Raw genomic sequence first — 20,323 nt, forward strand, 5'->3', positions numbered from 1 at the left:
CTTGTCAGGCTTTACTGATGGCGCAGTGTCTGATCGCAAGCTGCTCTGTGCCTCACCTTGCAGAGGTCGTGGACAGCCGTGAGAAGCCTCATGCCGACGTCCAGCAATGTGCTTGGTTGTGAGCAGTGGACGCGTTTTCACCGCTTGGGATGCTTCATGCAAAGGAGGGCATGTTAGACAACTTTGCACTCGCTCTCCACTGCTTGCGATACACTTCACTCGCACAATGATTACTTCAGCTGCTGTCCTTCGTTTTGTATCCAATAAGGTTCACATGCCCTGCCCGTCATTCTCAGGTGATATAGGCAAGAGTGCAGTAGCCAATAATGTGAATGGCATTGATCACATCACCTCATGATCATTCTTGCTGTTGCAGCCCTTTTTAGGGTTTGTTAATCGGCCAGGTTTCACAGAGACACTGCCATTGTTCCAAACTGTCAAATGATAAGGGCTGCAATATGCCAAAGCACTGCTAATGTAACGGGCCACACCAATCATTAACTGTAAATCACGTTACTGAATGTTGCTACTTTTGATCCACAAGATTTCACATCTCCTGCTTGTCCTCCATCTAGGCTCCATAATTTGAATCATTTTGTCACCTTCTGCATGTTAGCTGTAATCTAGTGTTCATTTAGTAGACTTAAGGTTTACATAGTTGCTCATTATAAAGCCCTCAATATTTCTGTGTAAAAGAAAGCACACAGCTAAAAATTCGGCTTTTATTTTTTTAGTGGGCATGTCTTTATTCTCTTATCTGTGGAAACATTCTTGTCCTTGAATAACACTTATCGTTATTTTCTTTAAGGGAAGAGTTGTATTGATTCCAGCGTTCTTGCGCACTTTCATTGTTAGACTTTTGTGATTTGGTTTTGTCGAGTGCGGTATTTATACTTTGAAGGCGCTGTGCTCCCTTCACTGTGCTCGAGTTGCTACATACAATGGATAGTGCACCCCAAAAAACCACTCAAGACACATCTTTTATGAAACTGTGTGCTGCAAGGGAACAAACTAATCACTTCATTTTCTTCTTTTTCTTTAACGTAAGACTACTCTTGTAATGTTGAACAAACCTGAAGGTGCTTTCTATCAAATGCAGTAGTGCCGTCGCACTCAACCCGAGATTGGAGCATTCTGTTCCTGGCAATCACAGATACATTATAACGAAGATGCAAAGGCACTTAGGTGCCGAGATTTGACCGCACATCACAAAACTCTAAGGCGATTTAGATTGATTTATGGTGTTCCAGTGTGGCATCCGTCATAATCCAAAGGTTGATTCGGGACATGAAGCTTCCCTAGTTATGCACTTGTACTTCTTTCTTTTCACAAGCCACATTCAAAATGGCTCTGACCAGGAAGTTAACATCATGTTAGCCAGTTTTCATTCCTGCCAGTTGGCTTTGAATGGCTTGGCACGGTAACTCTCCGAAGAAACCACATTCGCATTTGTAATGCTCTCTGCAGGCCCATTTCAGGCATCGTAATTTTGCATTTCAAGCGCTGCTTCCCCAGAAAATGCAACTGTATCGCCCAGACTGCAGCTACCGCAGATAAGTGAGCAACTACTTCCAAAGGGTCTCAAAATGCAACAAACAAATTTTGCACATTCTGCCGCTGGTCCAAAAGTTAAGGCTCAGTTCCTTCCTGCAGCAGCCCGTAAGGTACAACTTCTGGAAATGGTCTTGTATAAAGAGATTCTGGTGGACTTCTTGGAGAGAGTTTAGCAGGCTTAAGTTGATGACAGTCTTGCAGCTTCAGTTGCATTCAAAATTTTGCTTAGCCAATGTTTTGCATTTTATTGGCTGCAATTGCGAGATGTGTGGTGCATGCCTCGCATTTAGGCTACTTTAAATAGTTATGAAGCCAACGACACCAGTGATGCCCTAGAAAGGAGCTCGCAGCTATTCTTTGTTGGCGTGCGCATTTATGCATAACTTAAAAGGCGTGGGCACATTCTGTTAGCTCACATCACAAAACTTTTTTGGGTAATTACTCTTTGCAGGATCGTGTACCTCGGAATGGTGCATGACCTCTGGGTGTATCCAGTCCTCGAGTACATGTCCCCAGCCCTGCTGCCGTTCTTCATCGGCTGTTGCTCGGCAGCCGTATTTGGCGTGTACATTATTGGAGAAAAAATCAACTACCTGTTCTGGCGTAGGTATACGAATGTCTTTGACCGCAAGAAAGTCGCATGCGCATTGACTCGCCACATCTTTCATTGGCACGCCAAGAGCGGTTGCAACGAAACGTCATTTTAGCAGTTTCGCAGTAGGCTTACCTAAACAAATCAGAACGGTTCAGTGTTGTGAAAATACCGCTAACTGCCACAGGGTTAATTTTGGGCTTGTGTGTGTGTTTCAATCATTCCAAAGTTAAAATTTTCTCTTTTCAGTAATATTATTTATCACAGAGTTGCAAAAACTTGGAATGCTTTTCCCCTCCTCTTATTTTCCATGACTCAATTATAGACAATTATGTATTGCAGAAGTATCATTGTTTTCCAGCACTGATTGCACATTCTCTTTTCTTAAGGTGATGTGCAAATTCAGTAAAAGGAAATATAAGTTAAGGTATCATTCTTAGATTTACAGTAGACGACAAGGTACCACATAGGTATGGTTTCTGTGCACAAATGCACCCTATTTCTTAATTTAATGCACAAATTCATTAATATGGCATTCTTAGAAAGATTAGTGAATTTATAAACAAGTGTCTGGAACATTGTTCAGCTATTACTTTTTTCAGACAGCACATTTTCCCCCTATGCTGCAAGCAGTTTCCCAGGACAATCCCCTTTCCCTTTTCCCCAGTGCATAGTAGCCTACCACACTCAGCCTGGTTAACCTCCCTGCCTTCCCCTTAAGACTCTCTCTCTCTCTCTCTGACACAAAGCACACTTTGCGACGAGAACAGTACCTGCCAACCTGTGAAAATTAAAATTCATAGAACAGTCACACACAAAGCGAGGAAGGTGAGGGCAAGGGAAAGGGAGCAATACACATCGTGTGGGATACACACCTGCATCATTTACGATAATATGCGTTTAAACAGGGCACAAAGAGAGCAGCCAGCTCGGCACAGCAGTGGTTTCGAAGCAATGCTGCATTTTTAAATCGCAATGACTTTTTCAGTTTAGGAAGTAGTCTGAATAAAATTGCTCTAAGTAGTCCTCTTGTTTTGTGCCTTGCATTGCCACAAAACAGTGAAGTGGTTCAGGTACCATTGCAATTTTTTTCTTGCGTCATGCTCGCCCCATCCCTCAACACTGTTAAAACACTTTTGCAAACAGTGTGGATTTTTCGTAGTACTTGATGCAACATTTGTAAAATCACAAAACAAGCCCAAATTCATAATCATTACAACAAATTTGGGAGAGTTAGCAGGTATGGAGAACTACATAATCGTTTTGACAAGGTTGCAGTTTAAACGCATATGTCCCGGGGAAGCAGTGACCTTTTAGTTTAAGATATTTGTTCGCCTAACATTACAATAGCACTGAATAAATGTTGATTGGAGGATGTACTTTTATCACATAGACAGTGCACTTTTCACTACGAAAACTACAGGAAGCGCAGGAATTTAACCCAACTACCACTTTGTTGTTCCTTTCCAGCCGCCATACCTGCGGCGAGGTACGAGCCGAGTCCATCGGAGTCTGAACATGCAGACTGATGTTACGGTGAGTCTCAACACCCAAGCTACTGTGAAATTTTTGTTAAAGGAACACTAAAGGCAACCTTAAGTCAAGCTAAAATGACAAGATTGATTAGTCTAATGTGTTCAAATCATCACTTTTACCGAGAATGAAGTCTTTATAGCGAAAGAATGAGGCCACCGTAAGATAAACATTGGCAACTTGCCAAAAAATGCAATACCTGAGCGTATGACACGACACGCATGGTTTGTAACTAATAAAGGTTAGTCAACCACAATAAGAACATTAGCTGCGCTGCGTTCCAGCGCAATGTAGAAAGACAGCTTGGCCAATTTTATTTTATTTTTCATTTACCTCGTACTGTCAATGCTTTGAATAAGAGTGCGGCGCCCCATCTGTTTTTCAAGTAAGCCGCACAAGTGTATCTGCTAGCACAGCATGGAATGCTGTTAGGACAGTTGACATTTTTATTTTATTATTATATTGCATTGAGTGAACATTCAAGCCCCTTTACAAAATCTTGGCATCAGAATGGCATAAATAATTTACTGTAACACCACTCATTTCTACGAACCAGCTTCAGTTTTTGTACCCACTAGGTGGGTGCATCAGGTTGTCATGACAACTCATTTTGTTCCTGCAATTAGTGTAGCTGCCACGCTCGAGTGCAGTAAGAAAGGTCTGCAGCACTTGTATATTTTTTGTAAACGAGCAACAATGTCATAACTAGCCTTATTGCTACACAACATCAGTAAATATGCTGTGTTATGACAGTACAATAATGTCAGTGACGCCAGGTCCAGCATTTCGAGACCAACTTTATTAACAAGTTCACTAGTGCCACCGTGTGACAGAGCATCTACGACTTGGAAATTACATTTCAGTGTTCCTTAAAGTTATTCTGGCCTATTCACAATATGTGGCAAAAGTAATAGCTAGCCTAGAATGTTTGTTTATCTACCATCACTTTGACTGAAATAATAGCTTTGCAGACTCGTTTGATTGTGACCTGTGTTCGGAAGCATTGCATCCCATGTAGATCTTTTTTTCCTGCTTCATTTGCTGAAGCATCATTTCTTTCTGATCTTTTCAGGTGCAGCGTGAAGAAATCGTCTTATCTAGTCTAATAGCCCTCGTTGAAAAAATTGCACAGAAATTGTCACTTTACTTAGCAGTTGTTACTGCATGGCTAGTGAGTGAAAAGATAGCAATGTTGCACGACGATGTTGTGCGAAATGCAATATTGATGTATATGCAGCATACAAGAGTCAAACAGGCTGTCAAATTAAGCTTCGTATATACTCAGAGAAAAAAATGCACTGTCAATTGACAGTGGTTCATGCAATTTTTACAATTTTTAATGTTAGTGGCAGGCGAAATTCATTGTGACCATGCCAGTAGCAGACCAGCCTGTACTAGTCATTATGTCATTAAAACGCGTTTTAGCTTGCTGTAATGGCATTTTTCCTAGGGTGCGACCATTACTGAATGGGCACATTTGAGTGCCCCCCATATTTCACACCAAAGAAATCAAATTGTTGTCAATTCATGAAACCTCTTGTCCTGAGCGAAGGGGTAGAATGTCACTATCACGTGCAGTATTGCCCGTGGTTCATGCTAATGCAACACAGTTGATACCAGATATATCGAACGGTTGTGAAATTCTTTTGAAAATCCCAACAGTCTGCCTGGCTCGCTGCCTGCGTATGTCAGTCGGCCATTTAAGCAGAATATTGCAATGCCCTGACACACAACCAACCATGTTCATGTGCAATTCGCAGTACAAGTGTGCTGATGGCAGCACAGCGCATATCCATGCAGGCTAGTTCGCTTCTACGGTGTGTCCTTCTCTTGAATAAAAACACGCAACAAGCACTCTAGCGCACGCACTGTGCGCTGCGGTTTCACACCCGGGGTTTTGGGTTAGCGGTTAGACCATTCCGCAGCACCGCGAGCGATTTGCAGTGTTCACGAGAAAAAAAATCAGTAAACTTTTGTCCACTCAATACGGCCTTGGAGAAGCAAATCGGTAAGTTCCTGCTTTTGACAGTCTAGGGAAACTATTCGAAATGTGCAGAGATTTTAGATAAGCTTTAGATAAACATGTTTTACATTTCAAATTATTCGTGTACCAATCTGCGTTGTGATCTCCTTTGAGTTCGATATATCCGCGGGCGACTGTACTTTCTTTACCATACATGAAACTTGATCCGTAGATTTTACTTATTGTGATGTTTGCTTTTTTTTACTATTCTATTGATATTCTTACGGTGATGTAATGTGGGGCATGTTAAGTGTGTAGTGCAACGTAGTTCTTTTTTTATTTGTTTTGGCATGGCTATTTAGATATATGGGTAATACAGGTGTGTGGTTAATGTTTTCCTGACCATTTCCCACCAGATGGGCATGTTAGAACGTGGTACTGCCATATTTTACATGGGGATACCCAGCTGTACAATGCTGTCTCCTCTGAAAGCATTTGCATGCAATATCTGATGCCTTTTTGAGAGAATAAAATGTTCATATGTTAAGCGTTCTGAGTGAATGTGACCTTCCTGACTGATGAGTTGCTTGCTAAGCCGACCCAGCCATTTGTTAACTTTGCATCTACAGCTAGTAGACATATGCCCCCACTAGCTGTACACATATCTAGCATACTATTGGGCTGTGCTGTGAAAAACAAATGATTAAAGCGAGCACACAATGTGTGTGCCATATCCAACACATGCAGGCACGCTTTACCTACTAGCTGTAGGTTACGTATGTGTGTGTTCATGGATTCTTCTTTTTTCATTTACGTGAAGTGTCATCAGGCTTTTCCAGGCTGCTGCTAGCTTATCATAAAGGTGTGTTGTTTTCAGTTCAGCTACGCTCTTCGCTGTTCACCGCCTTCAACTTCATGCCCGAGTGTACAAATGTCTAAGCATTACGAGGTTTCTAAATATGACATCCTCAGTCACACAGATTTCAAGGCAGCAGTTAAAAGAGTTTTTTTAATGTAAAGTTTGCGCCAGGTTTCACACTTAGCTCACAGAGGCAAGCAGCTACTTGCCCATCTTCGATGAGGGAAGCACACTGGCTGGCCAACAAGTGCAAGTTTGCAATGCCAGGTTGTCAACTTCAGCATAACAGGGAAGTGTTGCATTGATGGCACCAACGTTGCACGTGGCAGTGATGCAAAGCTACACAACTTTCAAGATGACAGAAGTAGGCCTCTGTTTTTTTAGAAATATGTCGTACAATATGGCTGCCCTATCCGGGATTGTACAAACAACCTAACTGCACCTAATTGGAAGCAACAAAGCGTTGTTCTTAACTGAGGAAAGCTTAAAACGGAGGTGTTCGTTTACGATAAAATTGGCAAAATACCAAGCTATAGCAGTGGCAAGTGCAGTGTTCTGATCTGTGCCCAGGGCTTGGCGATATCAAAGCACACAACAATATGTCGTGTTCCTTGTAAGATGACTGCACAGAAATGACTTGTACAGTCTTGCCTGCGCCAGATAATCACAGTTCTTCACAAAATAACCACAAGACCTCAGGAAATAAATTTAAGCTACAAACGAAAAGCCAGACCAGCATCTGGAAGCAGCAGAAGCCTGCAAGGAGCATGTCTGTGCTTGCACTTATAAACATAAACTACCTATGGAATCTCAGTGGAATGTTTCCCGGCCTGGCACTGCGTAACAAAGTATGTACACCCGTGAGCAAAATTATATGGACCACGTGAGCACTTGCCAAGTAGCATGATGCACCACCTTTTGGTACGCTGCCAGCAGTCAAAAGTGGTGCTCGAACGCCTGAGCACATGCACATTCCATCATAGCTGCGGGCCTGTCATGTTGCTTTCCTTGTCGACTAAACATTCTACGGGCAGCCGCCTGTGCCGCTTCCTCTGCTCTATCATATCTGCACCACTGTTCCAGTGAATGGGTGCGAAAGAGCTGGCTCGCGCATCCCTCTTGCATTGCATTTGTTTGGTTAACGCACGGCCAAGAGAGTTCTCTCGCGTCTTTTTGACGACTCTGGCAGAATGCTTGCTTCTTCCTGCAGCGATGTGTTAGTGGAAGCAGTTACAATATTTGCTGCCAAAATGCTGCTGCTACTTTCATAGACTAAAGTGTTGATACACTGCTGCAATCCTTCTGCACGACAAAGGAAACAGATTGTAAAACTGTGCTTGAACAAGCAGCAGCAAATATTTGAAGCGCTTCTGATAATATCTGAATTATATAAGGCTGCTGTGCTGCAGTACGAAGCAAAGCATTCTGCACAAGTCATGAACAGGTGCAAGAGCATGCAGTAGCTGTGCAATAACTGAAGAAACACAATGCGCGATGGACGCGCGAGCCAGCTCTACGGCAGTCACTCAGTGAAACAGCGGCGCAGATGTGCCGAAAAAGCAACAAGACATGCCGGTAGATATGACGGGATGCGCATGCACTCGTCTTGATAACAGGCACCGCAAGAGAATATGGAGCGTTAATGCAGTTTCGCATGCACTACCATGGTGCGTATACTTTTACAGCGAAGCTGTTTAGCTCCAGCCCCCGTATGCAAACCCTGCATGCGTTTCCAGAGGTGGTACGCTGGGTGTGGCTTGCATCCGTATCAAGGACACAGCATGTGAACAGGAATGCACGCGGTGTCGACCATTTGTAGGAGATGGGGAAACAGTGCGACGCCGGCGCTGAAGCAATGGGGACAGGTTGGGGGAGAGGGGGGAAATAGTGTGGCGACGGCACCTGTGCACGTGGTCTGCGATTTTGTGGTTACAACGTCACGCCTGTCGGAGGTGCCAGCGTGACGTTGGCACCTCCAACACCTGCGTGGCACCTGCGTGGCTGCAGCAGTGGTTGCAGCAGATGCATGAGAGGTGCAGTGACCGCGGCGGCGCTTGTGTCGGCATAGTGTGGTGCCGTATGAAAAATATTTACAATTTCATAATGTATGCAGCCCGTGTATGCAGCCTAAACAGCTTCGCCGGTAATCTGTCCCTGTATGAATGTTGCGGCCCCACAAATTTTTGCTCACGTGTGTACCTAACGCTGCACACATAGGTCCACATTGCTTTTCTTGCCAACTGTACAGTCGGCGTCACGATTGTGCAGATCACAGGAACGGCGGCCTCCAGGGCGCTCAGGAGCCAGCCAGCAACGTCTATCGGTAGTTATCGGGCCCAAACATGCCCAGAAGCTAGCGTTAGACGTTGCTGGCTGGCTCTTGAGTGCCCTGGAGGCCGCCGTTCTCGCACTCTACGCAAGGGTGACGCCGAGTGTACATCAGTGTTTCACAATCAAGACAGCACAATTCCCATTAGAAATCACAGCTAACTTTGTCAGGTGAAATGCACCGCAGTGGTCATATTGTGATCACATCAATCAAATCGTTACTTACACACAACAGTGAAGGCAGCTTGACACACAAAAACGACAATGAATGAGTGAATTATCACAGTCATTTCCAAGTTGTACTCTACACTGGCTGTTTCTTAGGTTCTACAATGTTCACTTATTTCCACAGAACAATGAAAATAAGGATGGTAAATGAGTAGCAATAACTTCAAGTGCTCTGAAGTCAAGACGCACTCTCTTTGGCCAGCCAAAGAGGGTTTTTACGATTATAACGGAAAACGCACGTTGACTAGACACTTTCAGCATTCAACACTGTCGGGGAGAGATTGCAAGTTCATCAAGGCTAAAACAAACAAAGCATGTTTCAGGTGCTATGATGCTGCCAACAGACAGGTGGTCAGCCAGTAAAAGTGGCACATGGGGGAAAAATCTGTGGTGTACGAAAACAGCGTGTTGATGCCTTTTTCAATATGTGATGACTTAGTTTTTGGCCACTGTGATCTCAAGGTACAGGGGTGTCATTCTAGACATTGTCAAATTCTACCATGTTGGCATTTCCAGCCACCGGAGAAGCCACAGAAGCTCTGTGAGCCAATCAGAACAGACAAGATGGCATATTCTGAAATGCAACAGAATTTCACCCCCAGCTTGGTTCGTACATCACCATGATTTATAAAGTGATGCGCAATCATAGATTGATCTGTCTGCGCAGATCACAAGCTTGACATGGTGGGCATCGAGGTGTCAACAATTTGAGCATTTGATGGTTGCGTCACCTTATGCACCGAACTAGAATGGCCACACCAGCCTCATGCATCCCGAAATCGAAGACTCCATGACCAGGAGTCTAATACATGAGATCTATGTCCTGCTGTGGCATCATCATGGACAATTGACCAGCGGGACCTTGGAAGTAATTTCGACCAATGATGCCCTTCTTCTGGAGACAGAGCATGGCCGCTTGTGCTTTGGCATGCTTCTTGTTGGCACTGTACTCTTGCGGCTGATACTCGACGCCGTTCACTTTCACCTGGAAATGGGATAGATAGGATGTCCGCTTTTTTTGTTGCAAGAGAGGCAAAATTCACAGAGGGGATGATCAACATTTTGCACTTTTCCAGAACTTTCCTTCCTTGCAGAAAGCACCTGACATTGACACTTCTAAATTAAGGGGCCACTAATGTACCAATTTCACCATAGGCTGCATCGTTCAGCTGCTATTGCAAATGCGAGCTGCCAACAGCTGGCGCCCTTAGTGGGCAAGTGCAGTGCGACTAGAACAGCGAAGCAATAGTACTAGTGGTTGGGCCATTATACTTGAAGGATTTGAAACATCTTAGCGGCAGTAGATTCATACAGCAACGTCCTTTAACACAAGACAAAAGGAAGGAGATGGGACAGAGCGCCAGTTGTCCAGCTCTGTCCCGTCTTCTTCCTTGTGTCTTGTGTGTGTTCGCACCTAGTACCCAAGATGAATTGTGACCAACTCGCCCAACAAGCCGTAATTTTAAGTCCTTTAACAGTGAAATTTTTTCTAACTAACGGTAGAATGCATTTCTGGACCCCTTTAACGTCAGTAAAGGCAGTTTTACGTTTTGCCTCTCACGGATGCCCGGCTTCTGCAGCCACGAATCGAATCTGCAGTCATTTTTCCAACGGCAGCTGGCGGTCAAGCCAATGTGGCAAGAGGTAACCCTACAAGTCGCACTCTCGCACTGAGCTTGCCTTGAATAAGAAGGTTTTCTTGTGGTCGGGTCCACTTTCACCAACCAGAGAGAACTCAGGCGGGCCCCATCGCGACTTGATGCAGAGCTCAGTCAGGGCTGACACGGGGTGCTTGCCTGCAGGTCAGTGCCAACAGACAGGGTACAGACCACAAGTGCCTTTACTTGCTTTTTCCTCTTTTTTTTTAAAGGGACACTAAATAGAAAATCCAATTAACTTGAACTGGCAAAGTATTCTTTCGGGGCTATTTTTGTTAATTTTGCAGCAATAGGTTGATTACTACAGGAAAAGAAATGAGGGTTGAAGTTCACTTCCTGAATTTCACACACCGTACCAAGCACTGGTACGGCTGTGATGTCAAAAATTTCGAAGTGCTCTCTTGCATTTCGGCTGTTTTCACTCAGTAAAGAATACTGAAACTTATTGAGTTCGTCTGTCTCCTTTATGATACAATGTAGCCCATCCGTGCCAATAAGAACTTTACTAGGCCTAGGTAGACATCATCAAAATCCATGATGTCATGACGCGCTGATGCAAGAACATGAAGACGGCAACACCAGTCTTCTGTTCCTTAGGTCTTTATTTTTTTTTATTTTTTTGGCTAACTAAGCCTCTTCTTAGGGTAAGGATGGCTTTTTCAGGCATTTTAGAAAGGCAGTTTACTGATAACACTAAAAATATCTTTATATTTAGTGTCCCTTTAAATGCTTACAGTTTAACTCAAACATACCAGAGGAATATATGGCGTTAGTGTTTATGATGGTTTCCGTAATGACACTTCAACCAGCATGGAAGTAATAAGAAGTGAAAGCACTCACTCGGTTTGGCTAATAGCTTAGCATGATTTGCAACAACTGCGTATATTTTTTTTTTGTTTTTTGCTTGCTGCAAGGCTGTCTGAGTGCATTACCAAATGGTTTTATGTTATAAGCAGCAAAGCTTATCTACAGAAAAAAAACTGGAAATGTTCTAAAGCACTACAAAGTTGTAATATTGAAAGTTTGTTGCTTCAAGATGCTGCTTATCTGCTCCAGGTCTGCTTATGCGGTGAGGGGATCATTGCAAGAAAGGACATATAATTAGCGCAAAACACATAAAATTCTCCAAAACATTGTGTGAAAGTAACGTGAAATGACCAAGTGTGGAGAAAAAAAGGAAGTGAAATGAGCGGGAAAAATACCAAAGGCGGCAAAGCTGGAGAAGTTAACGCGTATACGTGCAGCACGCAGAAGGTAACAAATGCCAATCCAAAGCTTGCACACATCCCATCCTTTCTGCGGTAGTTCAATTATCGTAGCGCCAGTTTTCACTCTGGCGAGTTTTGCGTGAAACTCTACGCAGCTATGACGGCGGCGACGGCTGGCCTGCGTGCGACTCTGCCAAGGCACTGCTCATCAAGATTTCCCTACCTCCCAAATCCTGGTGCTCAGACACAGGAGGGCGTTTCGTCTCTAGCTCCGACACCAGACCTGTAGGAAATGAAAGAGCCGGGCGAAGGTCAGAGCCTCCCTCAGTGCATCTAAGGAATAACTTTTCAGTACACTTGAATATGATAACTACAATGACATTATAGTAATAAAGCTAGTTATTTTCAAAAGAACTGCAGGGACAAAAAAAAACAAAAATAAAAGTATCACACAGCAGCAATGATGTTTTGCTGCAGTAGCATAAATGCAAAAAGAGAAAACATTGCTTAGTAAAAACCGAGCATATGACAAGGACCTGTGGCCTTTCTTCAGATCTCTGGATAGCGTGCTGACACAATGCATTGTCTTTTGAATAACGCAGCAACATGTGCACATACCTAGACACCAGTTTGTTTAGTGATTTATTTCACAATACCCCTAAAGGCCCTCAAAAGGGTATTACACGGGGGGTATACAGAAGAAAAAGTGAGGTTAACTACCTTATAAGAAAGCTACAAGAATATGCAAAATTAGGCGATAAAACCAAATGCACAAATGAAACAGATTGACAAGTGAGTAAAAAAAAGGTGCGAATGGGCAGAATTGCAACATATTAAAAGCAAGCGAAGTACAATATTTAAATTACAAATAGAAATTCGTGCTCATGAGAGAGAATAAACATGTAATTATAGCACAAAAATAAACACACAAAAGTACAGGAAAAGAGGTAGAAAATGTGGCCTTACTAGCAATTCAGGCGATTGTTTGAATATAACAGTAAACAAGTAAATAATAAACTGGTAAGTAAACAAGCAGTGAAGGTGTAGGAGTTGTTGGAAAGATGAGAAATCCTTTCGAGTAGCAACGTGCAATGACATGTTGTTCCATTCAATTAGTGTTTGGGGGATGAAAAAATTAGCATAAAGTCCTGAATAAAAAGGTGTATGTTTTATATTAAAAGAATTATCTGTGCGGGGAAAGAAGGCTGTAGGTGGTTCAAAGATCTGGTTAATGTAAGGATTAAATCCGCTAACCAGCAAAAGGCAAGTGATTCAGCAGCGATGTGATAAGTCGTCAAGCTGAGCACAATCTTTTAGTGGAGGAATGCTAGCATATGGTGAATAATCCGAATAAATGAAGCAGAGCACATGGTTTTGTAGCGATTCAATATCGTGAATGAGATAACTTTGGGAAGTTACCATTCAATTTTCTCTCCTTTGTACACATGCGTTTTGTGAAATACTGGTTGATGTGCACGGTCCCTCATGATTCTTGCACCATGCAAGTTTTGTTGATGAGGGGTAGGCTAAATGGTACGAATAACATGGCAGTGAGTGTTTGAGGGGCTATCGTCTGAAGCTTGCCGTCTAGAGGTGATACAGAGCAAGCTCTCCGAGCAGTTTAATTCAGAAGATCGAAGGTGCAAAATAGGACATTTTTTTTGTCCACTACTGTAGGTAGTACTTATTTTTAGCCATAATAATGATTGACAGATTGATCAATTCAGTGGCTGTAATTAAGCTTGACATAGTGGCATGTACTCAAGCTATCACAGCTGGGAGTGGCTGGAAATACTTTCGAAATGAGATCATGTGCAACAGCAAAGAGTTGCAAAGAGTTGGCGCTCTGCCTTCTTTTGAAGAATGACCCCTGCCGATACTGGTGGTTCACAAAAGCAAGCGCACTTGTGCATTTTTATAAAAAGGGCCTATTGGAAAGCTCTGGAGCAGTCTTTCTCCTGCAGTGTGCCCCGTGGCAACATATGAAGGCAAGAAGCTGCAGGCTTTATACATGAACGAATGCGGCTTTCGTACCTCTCTTGTCAGTCTTGATGCTGGGAAGCAGAGGCTCTAAAGCACCCTCCTTGTTCTTGCCGAGGCCTTCCCCAGGTGTCCACCCCATCTTGCGCAACAAGTGCATGCCTATGCCCTCAGTCAAGGGTGCAGCTTTCATGAACTGGTCCTGGGCACGGACAGCGACGGTGATCATATTAAGACCATATCGCTTTATAAGAAAAAAACTAAAGGAGGCTAGTGTCTAAGCAGTGCCAAAGACAGGAACAGAGGAGACAAAATCATGACTTAATGCAGCATTTTCAAGGGGCTAACAGCTTGCTGTAGTCTTCACCAGATCCATTATAGCACATGCCGACGTAGGGGTGTATTACAAGGTGCCTGAAAATATGCGTACTAACATTACAAAGCAACACTAACATTAACAAGGCAAGCAGTGGCTAGTGTGCTAGCAGTAGTGTTACCGTTACCAACAATACGAATGTGGCACCTGTGTGCTTAGCTTATTAAAGCAACTTGCTTGTCTTGTACAGAGTATCACATAACTAGGAGAGCAAGGTGCACAGACGTGATTGTTCCAGTTAAACAGCTGGCTGATCTCTTCTCAAACTTCACGCAGATGTAGCATTTTGCAGTGGGTTCAGCTTAACCCCTTAGTGCATGGATAGAAATAGAACAGTTTTACAAAGATGTTGAATTAGCGATACGAAAAGTGCAAACTCGGTATACTATAGTCATGGGCGACTTCAATGCAAAAGTGGGGAAAAAGAAGGCTGGTGAACAAGCAATTGGCAACTACGGCGTGGATTATAGGAACACTCAAGCAGAGATGTTGGTAGAATTCGCGAAAAGGAATAAGCTGCGAATAATGAACGCCTTCTTCAGGAAGCGTTGGAACAAAAAGTGGACTTGGAAAAGCACTAATGGTAAAACAAGAAATTAAATTGATTTCATACTTTCTGCCAATCGCAGCATAGTGCAGGATGTAGAAGTGACGGGTAGCGTAAAGTGCAGTGATCATAGGTTAGTGAGGGCTAGGATTCACCTCAATTTGAAAAGAGAAAGGATAAAATTGGTCAAGAAGAAACAGGCCAACCTAGACACAGTAAGGGTAAAAGCAGACCAATTCAGGTTGGCACATTCAAACAAATTTGCAGCCTAAGAACAGAGAGATGAAGATGACATAGAGGCAATGAATGAAACCATAACTAGGCTGGCTTCAGAAGCAGCACTTGAAGTGGGAGGTAAGGCCTCAATGCAACCAGTAGGTAAGCTCTCCCAAGTAAAAAAGGACCTAATAAAGAAATGACAAAGAATGAATGTGTCGAACTGAAGAGATAAGATAGAATTCACGGAACTGTCAAAACTAATCAACATGGAGAAAATAAGGGATATTCGAAATTATAACGTGAGAAAGACAGGAAGCAGTAAGAAATGGACGCAGCCTGAAAACAATGAGAAGGGAACTAGGCATCAGACAAACCAAGATGTATGCACTGAAAGATAGACAGGGTAATATCATCAGCAATTTCGAAGATATAGTAAGAGCACCAGAAGAATTCTAGACTGACCTGTACAGTACCGAAAGAAGAAACGATACCTCCATTCAAAGTCGTAATGAACAGGCTAGAGAGGCTCCTATAACTAGCGATGAAGTCAGAAGGGCCTTGCAAGACATGAAACGGGGATAAGTAGCAGGAGAAGATGGACTGCCAGCTGATTTAATCAAAGATGGTCGAGACAAAATGCTTGAAAAACTAGCGGCCCTCTATACGAACTACCTATTGACTTTAAGGGTCCCAGTTAACTGGAAGAATGCCAATATTAAACTAATCCACAAAAAGAGAGACGTTAAAGAATTGAAAAATTATACGCCCATTAGCTTACTTCCAATATTATATAAAATATTCACCGAGGTAATCTCCAATAGAATAAGAGCAACACTAGACTTCAGTCAACTAAGAGAACAGGCAGGTTTCAGGAAGGCATACTCTACAATGGATCACATCCATGTCATCAATCAGGTAATCGAGAAATCTCCAGTGTACAATCAGCCTCTCTATATGGCTCTCATAGATTACGAAAAGGCATTTGATTCAGTCGAGATACCAGCATTCACGGAGGCATTACGTAAGCAAGGAGCACAGGACGCTTACGTAAATATCTTGGAAAATATCTACAGATTCCACAGCTGCCTTAATTCTCCTCGAGTAGGAAGATACCTACAAAGGGGTCAGACAAGGAGACACAATCTCTCCAATGCTGTTCACCGCATGCTTGGAAGACGTATTCAAGCTAGTAAACTGGGAAAGCTTAGGAGTCAGGATCAATAGCGAATATCTAAGCAACCTTAGATTTGCAGATGACATTGTCCTGTTCAGTGACACTGGGGACGAGTTAAAACAAATGATAGAGGACCTGAACAGAGAGAATATAAGAGTGGGGTTGAAGATCAATATGCAGAAGACAAAGATAATGATCAATAGCTGAGCAAGGGAACAAGAGTTCAGGATCGCCAGTCAGCCTCTACAGTCTGTGAAGGAGTACGTTTAACTAGATCAAATAATCACAGGGAACCCTGATGGGGAGAAGGAAATTCAAAGAAGAATAAAAATGGGTTGGAGCGCATTCGGCAGACATTGTCAGATCCTGACTGGAAGCTTACCACCATCATTAAAAAGAAAGGTGTACAATCAATGCATTCTACCGCTGCTGACATATGGGGGAAGAAACTTGGAGACAAAGAAGCTCGAAAACAAGTTAAGGACCGTGCAAAGAGCAATGGAATGAAAAATGTTATGCATAACCTTAAGAGACAGGAAGAGAGCGGTGTGAATCGTGGAGCAAGCAGGGATAGCCGATATTCTAATCCGCATTAGGAGAAAGAAATGGAGCTGGGCAGGTCATGTAATGCGTCAGATAACCAGTGGACCATTAGGGTTACAGAATGGGTGCCAAAAGAAGAGAAGCGCAGTCGAGGACGGCAGAAGACTAGGAGGGGTGATGAAATGAAATTCGTAGGCGCAAGTTGGGATCACTTGGCGCAGGACAGGGGTAATTGGAGATCGCAGGGAGAGGCCTTCGTCTTGCAGTGGACATAAAATAGCATGATGATGATGAAGAAATTAGACAAAGCTCTGTTCACACCACAAATGCCCAAAGAGACTTTTCAAATTTTCTAAAGAAACGCAAGGTTGCAATTTTGTGAGTGGAAATTGCCACACCATCCCCCAGTTACGGTTTTTTAGTGATACAATAAAGATGTCTGAATTGGAGAAAACCTGTGAAAAAATATTACAACCATTGAAAAACTTGAAATGTTGGTGTAATGAATGGAGTGTATCTCTTGCAGCTCGATTTATTAAATGTTTCTTTAAGTTTTGATGACATCATTGATTGAAATTATAGCATCAACATTTAAGCCACATCCATTAATGCTCTTCTTTTTACAGGGATTTTGGTTTTGTGTAGGCTTTGGGAGCTTTAGGACCTTCTTTCTGTTTCTCCAAGAGGTGTTTGATGCTGCTAGTCTTTAGATCTTGGAACATGGCTGGCCCCACACCGTGTCTAACATGAAAACAGCAGGAATGTTCGTTTTCTGATATACCCATCACAATAATGGTGCTAGTCAACAGTATAACCAATAAATATGTTATGCAATGTCATGAAATGGATTTATTCACAACAAATATCTGCTCTCATTCACAAAACAAGCCACGACTGCAAGCTGCATCATGTATGATACAGCAGTTAATTCTTGTCTAACTGAGCCGCCAGAACCTCTTTCTCACTTAAAACATAAGAGTAGATTAATAAAGGGCAAGCAAACCCCAAGCTATTCTTTGCCTGCGCTACTTTCAAGTGGAAGAATTTTGAAAATGTCGCAGTTTTACTTGAAAAGCAAAGCACCGATTGCGATAGCAAACCATTAAACAGCTATATGAAACAAGGTTAGTCATATTATCAGTTGCATAAACTGCTACAAACATTCGCTTACCAACTAAATTAGCAAGCACATTGTCAAGCACGCACAGGCAAACAGAAGCACATCTCACTCAATAACCGTGGACGCTTGTTGTCAGAACGCTAGCAAGATGAAGAGCGGTAGCAGCAGCAAGCGAATTCCCCTTCATGCCGCCTTCCTGCTTCAACACGAACTAGGCATGCGAGCACACAGTGCACACGAAACCATCAGCTATCTCAGGTCTACTAGCCTTTGAACCCAGAGCAGACTGCCTCCAAAGTAAGACACGCACAGCCACACTCGGCCACCGCAGCTGGAGTAGAAGAGGAGGAGGAGGAGGAACTTTATTATTGCAGAAACCATTGCGCTGTTTATTCCTGGGTGGTTCGCTCTGACACGGCTCCACTGGCGATCGCGGTTCGCCGGGCCTGGTCGAGGGTCGCCTGTTGGCTTCCCAGGTCCAGTTCGGAGAGTCTCGCCTCCCAAGACCACGTAGCGAGTGTGTGTGCTTTGACTCGTGGCAAAATTACGTCGCCCGAATGGTCGGTGCATTCGTGTCTTATGTGCGCGAGTGTTGCTGTGTGGTTGCTACACTGCTGTCTGGGGAGATTGCGTGTAGACAAGTGTGGGTACGTGTTAGTTTGCAGGCGGGGCCAGTCCCTTGCCTGGAGTTTATTGGGAGCTTTGTGTGGGGGAGCGTATTCTGTTCTTCAGAGACGTTGGTCCTGTAGTATTTGTTGACTTGTTAATAACTCGTGGGCCGCTGGTCGATCTGTAGAAGAGGAGACACAGACTAACATGCCCCCTTTCAGCCACCCCTCCTCCTATTGCATGCACATCTTCCCGCTGGCCTTCTTGCACACGTGAGAAGATGGCACGCACCCTTCCAGCCTTCCTCACTTGCAAGCGTGAGAAGACACCACCGCATCAAGCCACCAGCCTTCTTGGCTTGCCCTCGCAAGCCTTCGATCACATCTACAGCACGTTATCGCACTTGGACTTTACACGGAACATCACTGTGTCTGTATAATAGTCGGTATCACAATAGTAACCTGTTTGCTTACTAACCTCATATGCATTGTATGATGAGCTGCAAGCATACATATTTCAAGGCAAAATTAACTCAAAAATTATTTAGAGTTCAAGTAGCTATGAATTTCATTGCTAGAGATGGCACTGATTCCAGGTAAACACACAATCTCTTTTGAATTGATTATATTAAGCAGTTGTCGTGTGCGTACGATATATGATACTCGATGTGGAAAGGAATTAAAGTGGTCCTGAAACGATTTTGATGATTTTGTACAAATTTACTGAGTCGATAGGGTAGGTCCATCTGATCATTAAGTGACATTTAAGCACTCCGCTTCAAAAGTGTAATTTATTATAAGGTTTTACAAATGCACATCGCTACTGATCGCAACAGAATGTTGCAACACACACTGTTGGATAGCTATCGTGGGGGATCGACGGCCAGGCGACTAGCGGAGAGGCTTCGTGCGCTGGCTCCAGGACAACCGGAAGTAGACAACATGACATCACATCATGATGCAGAGCCAGTGAAGGAGGAGCTTAGCCCCGATCACTCGGCAAACAAGTTGATAGGGGAAAAAGCATGGCTAGGGAGGAGGGTAACTTGTAATCATCCATAGCTCTCTATATATGAGATGCTTCACTTAGATTGTGGCACTAATGTTTTACCGTAGCCGTACCCTATGCGTCTACAAAATTTGTTCAAACCGTTTCAGGGACCCTTTAATACCATGCTATCAAACGTCACTTGCCTACTTGGTTCATAATAAAATCAAAGCACACATCGTCTGTGGCAATGCCATTTAAAAAATGGTTGATTTTATTGCAACGGAACAGCAGCACCATTTGTTACCACCATGGTGAAACACATCTTTCACCACAGTGGTGGCACATGGCACCACAATTCTTGTTGTGCCAAAATCAACCTTTTGCTTAGTGGCGACATCGCAGATGATCCACACTTCAGCTTTATTATGAACCAAAGGGGGGCAAGTAATGCTCACAAATTCGGCGTGAAACTGAACCCACTGCAAAATGCTACTGCTGCGAGAAATTAACCATTGAAATCAGCCTGGAGTTCATCTGGAAGAGCTGTGTATAATCAGTACTCCGAAATATGCAACTATCAGTACCACACTAACTTTTACTGCCGCAGCAGTTGCTTCCAGCACATCATTCACAGAAATAGCAAAGCATGAAACAGTGATCTGTTAGGCTAGTTGGAGCATAACGACAGGCTCAGCCAGCATAAATTTGCCTGAGGACAGCAGACAAGAAAGGAACAAGAACACCGCTGACTGATGCTTGAATTTTATTGAACGGAATCAGGACTTGTACGTAGATCTCTTGCATAATGCTGATGACCCTGCGCACACATTGGCTTCCTGCCA

General features: G+C 43.4%; 2 protein-coding genes across 5 annotated transcripts in view; one reads left to right on the plus strand and one right to left on the minus strand.

Moving 5' to 3' along the window:
- Window positions 1-6,189, plus strand: part of LOC135916115 (androgen-induced gene 1 protein-like) — a 33,266-nt gene extending 27,077 nt beyond the window's left edge. Inside the window, exons 6-8 of one of the 2 annotated variants that reach the window (XM_065449357.1) lie at window positions 2,006-2,161; window positions 3,617-3,682; window positions 4,752-6,189. In XM_065449357.1, coding sequence (XP_065305429.1) covers window positions 2,006-2,161; window positions 3,617-3,662 — 202 coding nt within the window. In that variant the 3' untranslated portion in view covers window positions 3,663-3,682; window positions 4,752-6,189. The remainder of the gene's footprint in view (window positions 1-2,005; window positions 2,162-3,616; window positions 3,683-4,751) is intronic. The other variant, XM_065449356.1, reaches the window with a different exon arrangement.
- Window positions 1-20,323, minus strand: part of LOC135916113 (serine/arginine repetitive matrix protein 2-like) — a 68,874-nt gene that overhangs the window by 10,344 nt on the left and 38,207 nt on the right. The window contains exons 10-13 of one of the 3 annotated variants that reach the window (XM_070538788.1): window positions 13,958-14,105; window positions 12,147-12,206; window positions 10,738-10,853; window positions 8,988-10,042 (exon numbers count right to left, since the gene is read on the minus strand). The exons of the other annotated variants lie outside the window; for them this stretch is intronic. Coding sequence (XP_070394889.1) covers window positions 9,860-10,042; window positions 10,738-10,853; window positions 12,147-12,206; window positions 13,958-14,105 — 507 coding nt within the window. The 3' untranslated portion in view covers window positions 8,988-9,859. Of the gene's footprint in view, window positions 1-8,987; window positions 10,043-10,737; window positions 10,854-12,146; window positions 12,207-13,957; window positions 14,106-20,323 lie in introns of those variants that run through there. 3 annotated transcript variants of the gene reach the window in all.

Source organism: Dermacentor albipictus, chromosome 5, assembly GCF_038994185.2.
Source record: "Dermacentor albipictus isolate Rhodes 1998 colony chromosome 5, USDA_Dalb.pri_finalv2, whole genome shotgun sequence".
Lineage (NCBI taxonomy): Eukaryota > Metazoa > Arthropoda > Arachnida > Ixodida > Ixodidae > Dermacentor > Dermacentor albipictus.